Source organism: Aethalodelphis obliquidens, unplaced genomic scaffold (genome assembly GCF_003676395.1).
Source record: "Aethalodelphis obliquidens isolate GAN/ISIS:26980383/991018 unplaced genomic scaffold, ASM367639v1 scaffold15, whole genome shotgun sequence".
Taxonomy (NCBI): Eukaryota; Metazoa; Chordata; class Mammalia; order Artiodactyla; family Delphinidae; genus Aethalodelphis; species Aethalodelphis obliquidens.
This window is the reverse complement of record NW_020837959.1, coordinates 488,063-502,738: the sequence shown is the minus strand read 5'-3', so window position 1 is coordinate 502,738 and position 14,676 is coordinate 488,063. Positions and strand designations below refer to the sequence as shown.

The 14,676-nt window shown below is 48.3% G+C and overlaps 1 protein-coding gene across 6 annotated transcripts in view; it reads left to right on the top strand.

Moving 5' to 3' along the window:
- Positions 1–1,527, top strand: part of SLC9D1 (solute carrier family 9 member D1) — a 31,513-nt gene extending 29,986 nt beyond the window's left edge. For all 6 annotated transcript variants that reach the window (XM_027115764.1, XM_027115759.1, XM_027115760.1 and 3 more), the window contains 2 exons: positions 561–710; positions 897–1,527. In XM_027115764.1, coding sequence (XP_026971565.1) covers positions 561–710; positions 897–1,010 — 264 coding nt within the window. In that variant the 3' untranslated portion in view covers positions 1,011–1,527. The remainder of the gene's footprint in view (positions 1–560; positions 711–896) is intronic.
- Positions 1,528–14,676: the final 13,149 nt, after the last annotated feature.

Genomic DNA, 14,676 nt, shown 5'->3' with positions numbered 1-14,676 from the left:
TTCGGCTCAGTTTGTGTTGAAAACGGGGGTTTCAGAAGCTGGGACTGGAGAAACCGCTCTCTGGATCCTCCAGTGACACCCTTGCTCTGTAATTTGACTTCTAAGTGAGTCTAAAGAACCGTAAACCCGGCTCTGGTGACGCAAACGTACATTTTAACGGCCACTGAGAACTATTTCGCCACTTTCCTCTTGTCTGATCTCTGTGACTACAGATTGTTGAGGTGCCCGTGTCAGCGTGGGATTCTGGGAGTGGGCGTGGCCCGGGTAGTGGCCGCTGGCTTTGCGGATGAGAAGGGGCGGTGCCCCGATGGCGGCTGAACTGCACTGCCCGCCGCAGGCTGCTTTCCTCCGCTTTCTTTACGTTGCGTTGAAAACAAAGTTTCCATTCTGAAGGCTGCACGATACTCGTTTGGCGGGAGGGCCTTGGTTTTCCCCGGGGTGTCTCCGTGCGTCCTCCCATGCGGTGCTGGGGCGGCCTCCCCCCTCCCCGGACCCGCCCTGCTTCCTGCGGGCGGTGCTTCGGGCCCGGCCTGGCAGAGCGTGACCTGCCGCTCTGCCAGTTCGCCCTGGCAGCCCTGGTCCTGTCTCTGCTGCTGCCCAAGACCAGCCAGTACGTCAAGTGGATCGTGGCCGCGGGGCTGGCCCAGGTCAGCGAGTTCTCTCTGGTCCTGGGGAGCCGGGCGCGCAGAGCACGTATCATCTCTCGGGAGGTGAGTCTCTGCCCGGCTGGCGGAGCGGGGTTGTTAGGGGGAGTAGGGCTGGGGTGGGGGGGGGGCGCCCCCGTCCCCAGGGCCTCTTGGGGAAGGGGGCGCCCTCATCCAGGCCGGGCACCAGAGGCTCGCACGCCGTGATGCGGAGACACGCCCCCAGCCGCGCTGACGCCCCGCCCCCGGCAGGTGTACCTCCTCATCCTGAGCGTGACCACGCTCAGCCTCCTCCTGGCCCCGCTGCTTTGGCGAGCGGCCGTCGCCAGGTGTGCGCCGCGGCCCGAGAGAAGGTCTAGCCTCTGAGGACCGCGGCCAGGCGACCGGCCGGAGCTGGCACCGCGTTCCCGGACCTCAGAGTCTCCCGGAGCCCGCCTCTGCACGCAGTGATTATGCACCGTGTACATGTAACTCTGCGTTTTACAAATCGCCTTGACTCCTTTGCCTGGATGTGCCTTTTCTTCAGAAATTAATGTCAACTTTCTATTGTTATTTCATCAGTTCATGTTTTTTTGGTAAGGAAAAAAACTAGGAGGCTTTTTTATTTATTGTACAACTTGTAAACCATTGGTCGATGTTTGTTATTAAACGTTTCTGTGACGTGAGCTTTTAATTCTCACAATGTGTTTGGAAAGTTACTTTTAATCCTTAAAGTCTATGTTTTCTAAAATGAGACAAGTTCTTCTAAATGTCTTTTGCTTTTTATTACAATTTTAAACAATACTTTCATGTCAGTTTTTATCAGGTAAATCATTCTTTTAAAATATTTGGTTTTGAATCACAAGACTATGCATTCCTTAATAAAAATCATTTATGATCAGTATAATTAATTGAAATTTATTGAAAACCTGTCTTTTTAATTAGATTTTTATGTTGAACTAATCTTTGTCAGATTTTAAAATTAAGATGCAAAAAAAAGGTGGGCGGGAGCTTCCCTGGCGGTCCAGTGGTTAAGACTCCATGCTTCCCCTGCAGGGGGTGGAGGTTCGATTCCTGGTCAGGGAACTAAGATCCCGCTTGCAGCATGGTGTGGCCAAAAAAAACAAAAGAAAAACAAAATTAAGGTGTGTCACCTATTACCTCACTTTTGTAGAGACTAAATGAATGCAGAGCTGCTTGTACAGGCTGAGTTCTGACTTTGAATTCGAAAAGTGTGTTGGTGATTATGTGCACTTTTTTTTTTTTTACTTTTGATGATTTTTTTTTTCATTCCATATATTATCCAGTCTCACATGCTCACAGTGGGGTCAGCAATTACAACAGCCTCCTTGTCTCCCAGCTCTGACAAGACAGAGCGGCAAGACAGCCACAGCTGCGGCCAAAGTGTGCCCCATTTTAGAAAACCACACAGCTGAAGGTCTGATCCTTACACACATTTCCCTAAGGGGTACCTAAGTTGAGTTTTCCTATAAATACTGCCTTTAAGAGCCCAATGATTTGTCCAGAACACTTGGTGTAGAGGGACAGAGATGTTAGGTGTGATTACGGATCGCAGATGTAAATTATGGGTTGCAGTAATACTAACTAAAACACATTAAGGTGAAGTAAATTGTATCTAGTCTGAAGTAAATCAATGGAGAAATGATGTAAATGTGCTTATTTTTAGAAACTAGCATTGGTTCTATTCATTTTTAAATCATTCCACACGGCGCCATTCCCTCGGGATCCTTGGGCGGAGTGGGAGGCGTTAGCTGAGGCACCAAGGCCCTCCTGCCTTGCCTGTAACCCTGCACCGTGTCTGTCCGTGTGCCTCTCCCTCCGGTGTTGTTCTGTTTTCTCTTATATCTCCAGGACCCACAGCAGAGCTGGGACCTCTTAAATTTTGTTGAATGAAACCTATCTGATGTGCTGACATAAAGTTTTCCCTGAAATGTGGAACTAATACCACTCTGTGAGACTGAAGTAATTAATAAAGATGCACACTTCGTGACAAGAGGAAATGCTGTTAGAAAAGCCCTGCTCCTTGGAGAGGTCTAGACCATCAGGACTCCCCAGAGCCATGGGGGCTTACCCCACCAGGCCCACTCTGCTGCAGCCCCGGGATTGGCCTCGCCACCTTTTACTCACCGGTGTCTTCACCCTCACCTCTCTTGGTCCTTATCATCTGTAAACTTGCTCCAGTCTGCCCCCATGGTGAACTCACAGAGCCCTCTCTCAACCCCTGTCCTCTCTCTCCCCTCACTGTGCAGACTCGCAGAAGGCTCAGAGCCCTTCTAACCCCCGCACCTGGGGCTGCAGACCACCTACCTCCCAGATACCAGCATTGACCCATCACCATTTCCTCTGGGCCTGTGTGTGTGGCCCAGCAGAAACTCTTCAGGCCAGAAGGAAGTGGCATGATATATTTAAAGTGATGAAAGGAAAAAACGTACAACTCAGAATACTCTACTTAGTAAGGCTGTTATTCAGATTTGAAGGAGAAATGAAGTTTTGCAGATAATCAAGACATTCTCCAATTTAGATCACATGCTAGGCCACAAAACAAGTCTGCCAAAATTTAAGAAAATTGAAATCATATCAAGCATCTTTTCCAACCACAACAGTATGTGACTAGAAAGCAACCATGAGAATAAAAACTGCAAAAACACAAACACATGGACGCTAGACAGTGTGCTACTAAAAAACCAGTGGGTCACTGGAGAAATCAAAAAGGAAATTTTAAAAAAATACCTGAAGACAAATGAAAGTGGAAACACAATGATCCAAAAATCTATGAGATGCTGCAAATGCAGTTCTAAGAGGGAAGTTTAAAGTGATACAAGCCCACCTCTGGAAACAAGAACAATCTCAAATAAACAATCTAACCTTACACCTAAAGGAACTAGAAAAAAGAGCAAACAAACCCCAGAGCTAGTAGAAGGAAATAAAAAGAGCAGAAAGAGAGAAGAAAAGATGAAGAAAAGAGAGGAGGCCCAAATAAAATCAGAAATGGAAAAGGAGAAGTTACAACCAACACCACAGAAATACAAAAGATTGTAAGAGATGACTATAAATGATGATACACCAATAAAAAGGACAACCTAGAAGAAATGGATAGATTCCTACAAATGTACACTCTCCCAAGACTGAATCAGGAAGAAATAGAAAATATGAAAAGACAGATGACCAGTAATGAAATTGAATCAGTAATCAGAAAGCCCACAGGAAACAAAATCCAGGACCAGATGACCTCATGGGTGAATTCTAACAAACATTTAAAGAAGAACACATATTCTTCTGAAACTATTCCAAAATATTGGAGAGAGAGGAACACTTCCAAACTTATTCTGTAAGGCCAGCATCACCCTGATACCAAAACCAGACAACAATCTTCCAAAAAAAGAAAATTACAGGCCAATATCACGGATGAGCATAGATGCAAAATCCCGTACACAATATTTGCAAATGAATTTGCAAAATCCTGGACAAAATATTTGCAAATGAATTCAGCAACACATTAAGAGGATCATACACCATGATCAAGTGGCATTTATCCCAGGGATGCAAGGATGGTTCAATATCTAAATCAATTAATGTGATATACCACGTTAACAAATTGAAGAATAAAAAAAAACACAAAACATGATCATCTCAATAGATGTAGAAGAAGCTTGCGACAAAATTCAATATCCATTTATGATAAAAACTCTCAACAAAGCGGGTATAGATTGAGCATACCTCAACAGAACAAACACCATATATGACAAGCCCATAGCTAATATTATAGTCAACGGTGAAAGCTGGAAGCATTTCTGCTAAGATCAGGAACAAGACAAGGATGCCCACTTTTGTCATTTTTATTCAATGTATTATTGGAAGTACTAGCCACAGCAATCAGACAAGGAAAAGAAATAAAAGGCATCCAAATTGGAAAGGAAGAAGGAAAGCTCTCACTGTTTGCAAATGACATGATACTATATGTAGAAAATCCTAAAGATTCCACCAAAAACCTATTGGAACTAATACACAAATTCACTAAAATGGAAAGATACAAAATTAATATACAGAAATCTGTTGCATTTCTGTACATTAACAGTGAACTACCAGAAAGAGAAATTAAGAAAACAATCCTATTTACAATTACATCAAAAAAAGAATAACATACCTAGGAATTAATCTCACTAAGGAAATAAAAGACCTGTACTTGAAAAACTATAAGACATTGATGAAAGAGATTGAAGACAACACACAAATAGATATTCCATGCTCATAGATTGGAAGAATTAATATTAAAATAATCATTCTACCCAAGTTAATCTACAGATTAAATGCAATCCCTATCAAAATACCAATGGCATTTTTTTTTTTTTTTACAGAACTAGAACAAATGATTCTAAAACTTGTGGAAACATAAAGACTCCAAATAGCCAAAGCAGTCTTGAAAAGGAAGAACGAAGCTGGAGGTGTCAGGCTCCCTGATTTCAAACTATACTACAAAGCTGCAATAAACATGGTACTGGCACAAAAAGAGACACATAGATCAGTGGAACAGAATAGAACCCAGAAATAAACCCATACTTACTTGGTCAATTCATCTGTGACAAAGGAGGAAAGAATATATTATGCAAGGGGGAAAAGACAGCCCCTTCAATAAGTGGTTTTTGGGAAAACTGGAGAGCTACATGCAAAAGAATGAAATTAGAACATTTTCTTACACCATATACAAAAGTAAGCTCAAAATGGACTAAAGACTTAAATGTAAGACCTGAAACCATAAAACTCCTAGAAGAAAACATAAGCAGTACACTCTGTGCCATTGGTCTCAGCAATAATTTTTTGATCTGTCTCAATGCAAGGGAAACAAAAGAAAAATAAACAAATGGGACTACATGAAAGTTAAGGAAACTATCAACAAAATGAAAAGGTAACCTACTGAATGGGAGAAGATATTTGCAAACAATGTATCCAATAAAGGGTTAATATTCCAAAATATACAAAGAACTCATACAAAACTCAACATCAAAAAAAAAAAAAAGAATAAAACAGATTAAAAAATGGGCAGAGTATCTGCATAGACATTGTTCCCAGGAAGGCATACAGATGGCCAGCAGGCACTGCTGGTCAACATCACTAACCATCAGGGAAATGCACATCAAAACCACAAATGAGGTAGCATCTCACACCTGTCAGAATGGCTGTTGTGAAAAAGACTACAAATAACAAACGTTGGTGAGGATGTGGAGAAAAGGGAAGCCTTGTGCACTGTTGGTGAGAGTGTAAATTGGTGTAGCCACTATGGAAAAGAGTATGGAGATTCCTCAAAAAATTAAAAAGAGAACTACCATATGACCCAGCAATTCTACTCTTGGTATGTAACCAAAGAAGACAGAACACTAATTCAAAAAAATACATGCACCCGTATGTTCATTGCAGCATTATTTACAGTAGTCAAGATGTGGAAGCACCCTAAGTGCCCATCAATAGATGAATGGATAAAGAAGATGTGTTGTTTTTATATACAATGGAATAATACTCAGCCATAAAAAGAATGAAATCTTGGCCATTAGTGAGAACACAGATGGAACTAGAGGGTATGCTGAGTGAAATATGTCAGAGAAAGACAAATACTGTATGGTTTTACTTACATGTGGACTTTAAAAATGAACAAACATGACAAAACTGAAACAGAGTCATAAATACAGGGAACAAACAGGTTGCCAGAGGGGAGGAGCGTGAGGGAATGAGTGAAATAGGTGACGGAAATTAAGAGGAGCAAACTTCCCATTATAAAATAAGTGAGTCACGGGGATGAAATGTACAGTGTGGGGAATATAGTCCATAACTATGTAATACCTTTGGTGACAGGTTGTAACTAGACTTATAGTGGTGATCGATTCATAATGCATACAAATACCAAGTCACTATTTGTGTACCTGGAACTAACATCGTGGTGTTCAGTAAGACAACAACCACAACCACAGAACAAAGACTAGCTGCGGCAGGATCCCCAGGAGTGATGAGCACTTAGATCAGAGGGGAAGGTGTGACCATGTAGCATCATACCAGCCCTTAGCAGTCTGGCCAGACTCCCACACGGAAGAGAGAAGTTTTTACCTTGTTGAGGCACTGATATGCCATCAGCTTTAACATAACCATCTGGGATAGTCTGCATGGATATGTAGGCAAACAGCTAAGGCACGACCTGAGAACGCCTCTACACCCCATGGCCCTCAGTAGAGAAAGCACAGACTGGAGTCCAGTGTACAGGTCAGAGCATGCAAGTACCTAACAGATATACTTGTGTGTGTGTATATATATTGTTCTATTAATGTGATACATTACATCTATTGATTTTCTTATGTTGACCTATCTTTGCATTCCTGGAGTAAATTCCCCTTGGTCATGGTGTATACGTTGATGAAAAATATGAATCTACAAATCCAGGAAGCTCAATGAACTCAAAATAGGGTAAAGTCAAAGAGATCCACACGGAAACACATTATAATCAAACTCAAAAGACAAAGACTGAGAATCTTGAAAGCAATGAGATGTGACTTATCACTTACAAGGGATTCTCAGAAAGATTAATAGCCAGTTTCTCATTAGAAGCCATGGAAGTCAGAAGGCAGTAGAATAACGTATTTGAAGTACTGAAAGAAAAAAAAAATGACCTGCCAATCAAGAATTCTATATCCAGCAAAACTGTGCTTCAAAAATAAGGGAGAAAGTAAGCTATTCCCAGGTAGACAAAAGCAGTGGGAGTTCATTTCCACTAGACCCATTCTACAAAAGATGCTATAGGGAGTCTTTCAGGTTGAAATGTAAGGACACTAGACAATAACCAAAGGCCATAGGAAGAAGTAAAGACCTACGTGAAGGGTGAATACACAGGCTAATATAAAAGCCAATGTTGTTGTATTTTTGACGCTCAACTCCACTTTTTATTTTTCCTACATGACTTAAATGGCAAATGCATAAATATAATTATAAATATGTTATTGAAAAAATAATGTATAAATATGTATTAATATGAATTAAATTCCCATATCACAATACATAGATTGGCAGATGGATAAAAAGTAGAATACAACTATATGCGGTCTACAAAAGACTGACTCTCAACCTACGGACACACAGGTTGAAAGTGAAAGGATGGAAGGTTTTACCTGCAATTTGTAACCGAAAGAGAGAAGGGGTAGTTGTACTAATATCACACAAAATAGATTTTAAGTAAAAAATTGTTACAAGAGACGAAGAACGTTATATGATTATAATAATGAAAATATAATGTCTCTTGTCACTTGTCACAACGATAAAAGGGTAAATTCGCCAAGAAGATATAACAGTTGTAAATGTACATATGCTAAACATCAGAGCTTCTAAATATATGAAGCAAACACTGACAGAATTGGAGTATAGGCAGCATACCATAATATAGGGGATTTTAACACCCCACTTTCGACAGTGGATAGAACACCCAGAAAGAAGCTCAGCACGGAAGCAGCGGACTAGCACGGCGCCATAGAGCACTGCGACCCCACTGACATACGTAGAGCACCCCCCCAACAAGAGCAGAATACACATTTTTCTCAAGTGCACGTGGAACATTCACCAGAGTTGGGGCCTTGGAGACGTCGCGTCCACTTTGTGAGGCAGCAGTGCGTTAAAGAATGCGTCGTACTCGGAGTCTATTTACTCAGGCGCCCCTAGTTTCTCACCAGCTCAGAAGCAGGGGCAGTCCACTGGAGAATTTTAAGCAGGAAGTGTCATGATCTACTTTCCGTTGTCTGTAGTGAGGGGCGAGGGCAGGTGCACAGAGGTGTGGGTGGTGGTACTGACTGCAGTAGGAGGTCGTGGGTACCTGGAGGAGGTTACTCACCCGGCCTGGGCCCGTGGAAGAGGCACAGCTGAGGGGCCCTGCAGGAGCCATGGACAGAGGGGGTTGCAGCCACCAGCCAGTGTGGCCAGGGAGGAAGAGGGTCCAGTGACCGCAGGGCGACAGGTCGGGGTGGGGGAGGGGTGGGAAGAGCCCTCCAGGGACCAGGTGGGGATGGGGCAGGACCAGCAGGTCTTCCTTCCTGGGAGTGCGTCCTCTGTCTTCCTCTGGGGACTGAGCTCCCAGAGCACCCCAGCCCCTGCACGCTGCCCACGGCACGGGCACGTTTTCAACCCGAGCGTGTCCGGGTGCTGGTCTTGTGCCCTGAACGTCTGTCCGTGTCTCACTGTCATGTTCCTCTGCAACTCGACCGTCAGGAATGCTTGCCCCGACCTCCCTGACCCATCCCGTCTGTCCAGCTGCCCAGCCTGCCCACATCCACCTTCCCGGTCCTCGCCTGGCGCCTGTGAATCTGGGCCGGGGGCTGCCCCTACCCCTTCCCTCAGCATCCACTGGTGCAGCTCTTGGTAGCAAACACTTGCGTTTTGGAGGCTGTTGGTGTCTGAAGCAACTCCCTATAGTGAGGAAATGTGCCCTCATTAACACGGGCAGGAGGCGGGTGCCACGTGCCACCCTGGGAGCCCGAGAGGCACTGCCACCAGGAGCTGGAGAGTAGAGGAGGCCCACCCAGGCCGAGGCACCTGTGCACAGTTCTGACTCTGGATCAGGAGCTCTGGCTGGGTGCCTCCAAAGCCCTTCCAGCCTCCGCGGCCCCATCTGTGCGCCGGTGCTGCTGGGTGGGCGTCCGAGGGCGCCCAGCTTCCTCGGCCCTTGTTGTTGTTTCTGAGTCCAGACCTCAAGTGATCCCTGACCCCTGGCCCTTCTCGGTCAGTCCCCAGAGCTGTGCTCTGCAACCTCTCCTCTGCCCACCACGTGCCTTACTTCCCTGAAACACAAATCTCTCTTCATCGTTCAGAACAAACTGATAATTGTCTCCTAACGCCCACTCTCTGCCCCCTTTTTTTATAGAGCTTGAAATGCTTGGCAGGTAAAGGACCCAGAATGATGACTGCATTTCTAGCATCACTTACAGCCAGGTGTGGCCCCAGCTAAGCCAGTAGGACTGTTATGGTCTGAATGTTTGCAGCCCCAGTGAGGTGTGAAAGGTGACAGGATATGCCACTCCTTCGGGAGAAGCTCTGGGAACAGGGCAGAGGCTTACCCTTTCACCTGGGAAAGCTACATGTGTAAAGGAACTCTGTCTGTCCCAGGAGGACGTAGGTGAGGAAGTCAGGAGAAATGTGTGTCAGTGAAGGGGACTGGGGTGTAACCTGCACAGGCACCTTACTTGTCTTCTGCATTTCCCTGTCACCTCCTGCGCACCCTTCTTTCCTTTGTCTTTAGCTGGACGTGGTCTTTAAGCCTGAGTTCTAAGCCACTCTGGGAGTTACTCATCTTCCGCTAGGTGCTCCCCTGTACACACGAGGTACACACGTTCACCTTCTGCTTTTCTCTTGTTGATCTAAGGGCCACAGCCTAGAACTTAGAATAGAGGGGAACTTATTTTTCTTCTGCTACAGGCGATGTTTGGAGGTGGGGGTCTTCAGGGGGTAAGGAGGTCATGGGGCAGAGCCCTACAGATGTGATTAGTGCCCGTGTTAGACGAGGCCAGGGAGCCAGCTCACCTTGTCTGCCCTGTGAGGGTAACGAGGCAGCCGTCTGTGAGCCAGGAAGAGGGTCCCACCAGAACGGCACAGGCTGGCGCCCTGATTCTGGACTTCCGGCCTCCGTAACCATGAGAAATAATTTCTGTTGCTTATAAGCCACCAGTCTGTCGCGTTTGGTTGTAGCTGCCCTGCCCGAGACACGGATGTAAGCAGCTACAGGCATTTTCCAAGATGTGTCCTTTTCTGCATGTGCAGGAACACACATGTACTCACGTGTGCACGTGCACGCTCGCACACACACACCTCAGCTGGTCATAGCCCATCTCAGTGTCACCTTTGCTGTGAAGCACTCCCTGACTGCCTGCAGGGGACATAATCGCTCCTCGCTCTGTGCTTCCACAATTCCAGTTTCCATTCATGAAGGGAGCCTTGCCCCCGAACGTTGTATTTCATTTGTGGCAGTCTGTCTCTCCCGTTCGACTCTCAGCAATCCTGTATCTTCTTTCTTTCTTCTTTGGCCGTGCCGTGCAGCTTGAGAGATCTTAGTTCCCCAACCAGGGATTGAACTCTTCCCGCCCACCCCTGCAATGGAAGCACGGAATCCTAATCACTGGAGCGCCAGGGAATTTCTAATCGTGTCTTATTAATCTGTGCAGTGTCAGCACTCAGATACTACCTGGCACATGTTCAGGCCTCAGAACTGTTAGGTGAGTGAGGAATGTAGGACAGGTAAAGCTTCTGAAATTGTGGCTTGTCTTCTTATCAAAGAACTATATTTCTATCTACTTATTTCTCAGCTAAAGGAATCTGAGCATCGGAGAGGCTGAGATTACTTGTCCAGGGTCATTTGACTTCCTTCATCTCAGCTCCATCGTAGCAGGTTGCCTGTAGGGCCCTTCTCTGAATCAGCAAGGTAAGGGGACAGCAGTGGGGAAATGAGCAAAGGCTTTTGGTTCTACGCAAAGTGAAGTTCCCTAAAGTTGTGCTGTGGGCTCTGGCGCTTTTCCTCCTGGCTGATGGTAATGGATTCTGTCGAGGAAGGAAATGACATAGGAGAGGTGGGCCTCCAACCTTACATTGTCGGATTCCGTGGAAAACAACCTGGATGTCATCTTAGCCGGAGCAACACCGAGTCACCCAGAGGGAACACTGGGGTGAATTGCGGAATTAATGGGCAAAGGAATGAAAGGGGCTTGAGTAAATCTGAGTCAGATTGGATGCCGTGATCTTCTAAAATTTGTTGGATCCAAGGGGAGCTCTTCGAAGGACCGTGGCTTCAACCTGTAAGTGGTTGTGCAGGTGTTTAAGGTGCTAAGGACATAGTAATGCCAGAAGGCCGAGGACTGACCCTCCTTCCCAGAGGGGGACTTGGCTTTGACCAGAAATTTTCAAAAGGAGTCGTGATGTAAGGAAGGGAGAAACACGGACGTCTTCGTGTGTCTGGGCGGTGGGTGGGGCTCAGAAGTGGCGACCTCCGTGGGGAGAGGACCAGGGGATTTTTCCTGAGGTTTGCAAACAAGTCATCCAGCCACCCAATTCACTTACATTTCATGTTACACACAAATAAGTAGAAAAAAATTTTCTAAAGATGCCGTTATTGATATTTGGCCAAAGAAAGAGAAAATGTCACTTGTCCATATGCAGAACCCCGCCCGTAAGTCCCATGAGCCCCTGCCCCCCTCCCTGTCTTCCCACCTCTTGATGTCACCATTGCCATGGTTACCCAAGAAGGTGGAAAACAGAAAACTGCTGGAGAAAAGGCCAGTCATTGAGAAGGGAACCGAAGACAAACTGGATATCTAACAGACAGATTTAGAATTCAGATTTTCAAGGGATTAGAAAACTTTCTCTCTCTTTAAAGGAGAGTTTAGTGGGGGTGGGGGAAGGCTTTCTATCACACTCCGAGACTCAACAGAGCAGGTGCCCAAAGAAAGAGGAAGCTTGTGGGAGGTGAGCCGTTTTCCTGGGAAGGACGGGCCACTTCCTTCTAATAAAACACAGAATAGCACCCTTTTCCTGTGGTGTCCTGCACGACACAGCAGTGATACAGCCCCTGGGAGGAGGAGCGAGTCAGCACTGAACGGAAGCGGCACTACGGGCTGTGCTTCTGTACACCCCCCGACGCAGACTGGACGTGGAGCGATCAGATGAACACGGGCGTGCGGCTCACCACACACCAAGGTTACTGTTCTGCCAGCCTAGGGGTTTAAGGTGAGGCAGTGGCAAAAAGCCTTTGGACGCTCAACCCCAAATTGTATTCTGTTACCTTTTAACACAGGCACAGGGGCTCTGTGGGGCACCTGACTATGGAGGCAGGGAGGTTCCACGCAAACCAGCCTCAGCAGACTTAGTGCTGCGGTAGCTCCTGCGAGTTCAGAATGTTTCACTAGTGACTTCTGCGCAGAAATTATTTTGAATATGAGAGCTAGTTATCCGTGTCAATGTGGTTGAATTCCTGGAATCTTGACTCTGTAGGGAGAGGTCTAAGAGTCGTACTCTGGCCCAGTGTTTCTTTCTCACTCTGAGCCCCCAGCCGTCACCAAGAGGCTTGCTGGCTGTGCACTTGGGTCCAAGGGCTGGGAGTGGGCTTCCACCTGCCATCTGGGGGGGAAGATTCCAATATAGTAAACAAGAAAGAATTCCTGGGAAAGAACTGTGGGGCTAGTAACACATGACCACTTGAGGAACAGAACGGAGGGCTGTAGGTTCCGACACCATGGGGCCCTGGTGACCATTGGGGAGCTGTGTACATTTCACCACAGGGAAGCGAGGTGCTCTGCCCGCAGGAAAGCAGGACTGTCCCTCTGAAGCCTTTTATTCCCCCCTTCTCCTCTCCATCCCTGTTTCTCTAAGTGCAGTGTACTAATCAGCAGAAAGAATGGGAAGATTTCTGCTCTTCAAGAAACCAACGCTAACCAGGGCATTAACAGTTCAAGACTGGAGTGGTGGGACTTCCCTGGTGGCGCAGGGGATAGGACTCTGCGCTCCCAATGCAGGGGGCCGGGGTTCGATCCCTGGTGAGGGAACTAGATCCCACACGCATGCCGCAGCTGAGTTCATGGGCCCCGACTAAGGAGCCCAGCCTCAACCAAGACCCCGTGCAATCATATAGATAAAAAAAAAAAAAAGACTGGAGTGGCTTTGCCAGCTGGTGTGGGCATAATCAGCATAACAGTGGTTAATCGTGAAACGCTCCCAGTCCTGGGTGGGGGCAGCGACACCCTAGGTGCAGGGAAGGGGCCTTCTATCCACCCTCCAGTCCTCTGACTAGGCGCTGACCTTTGCACTGGCTCCCAGGCCCCGCCCACCCTCTGCTGGGTCTCCGGCAGCCGGCCCCATGCCCTTGGCCCTGCCGGTGGTGGGCTACAGGAGGGACAAGTGTCCAGGGCTCAGTATCCACTAGGTCCAGTCCACCCGGCGATAAGGAGCAAACCCGCACCCTTCTGCCCCGAGGACACGGAATCTGGCCAGAGGCCGGGCGTGGGCGTGGAGCCCACCGGCAAGGCAGGAGCAGGAGAGCACCCAGTGGACAGGGCCCTCCACGCGGCGTGCGCACACACCCGGTCTTCTCCGTGCACCTGCACAGGCACACGCCTGGCCTCCTCTCCCTCCTGTGCACGTACACATGCACCCGCCCATACACGCCCACGGGCACAAACCCAGCCTGCTTTTCTCCTCCGCGAGTACACATACACGCTGCGCACACACTGGAACCCTGCTCCTCCAAGTCCGCACATCTGCACGTGCACGCACACACACACACACACACACACATTCGACCCCTGTCCTCCGTGTGCACATGTATACCTTGCCCCTGGCTATGCACACACGTACGTGCACACCCATCGCTTGGCCCCCGTGTGCATACACACTGACCTGCACACCTTGCCCCTGTTCCCCGTGTGCCTACACATGCATACACACCCCCAGCCCCTTTCCTCCGGGTGCACACACATCCACACACACCAGGCCACTGTCCCCCGAGTGCACACACACGTACTTGCACCCTGGTCCTTGTCCCCCATGTGCGCACACACGCCCGTGCACCCCCTGCTCCGATCCCCCAGGTGCGCACACATGTGCACACATCCCAGCCCCTGTTCCCCGGGTGCGTACACTCGCCCGTGCACCCCCGGCTCCCATCCTCCGTGTGCGCACACGTGCACACATCCCCGGCCCGGCTACCCCGCGCGCGCACCGCCGCGTCCTGGGCCAGGCCCTCCTCTCCATCCCCGGTCGGCGCGCGCACACACGCGGGCACGCGCAGGCGCAGCCCATCCCCTCGGAGCTCGAGCGCGGGCCTCCGGGCGGGAGGGGGAGGGGGAGGAGGGGGAGGGGAGGGGGAAGGAGGAGGAGGAGGAGGGAGCCGAAGGCGCGAAAAGGCGCGCAGGCGCGCTGCGGGAGCCGGGCCGCCGCCCACGTCACCGCGCCGCGCACGTCACGCCGCCCGACGCTCGCAGGGTGAGCCCCGCGCCCCGGCGCCTCGGCAGGGCAGGGACCCCGGCCGAGC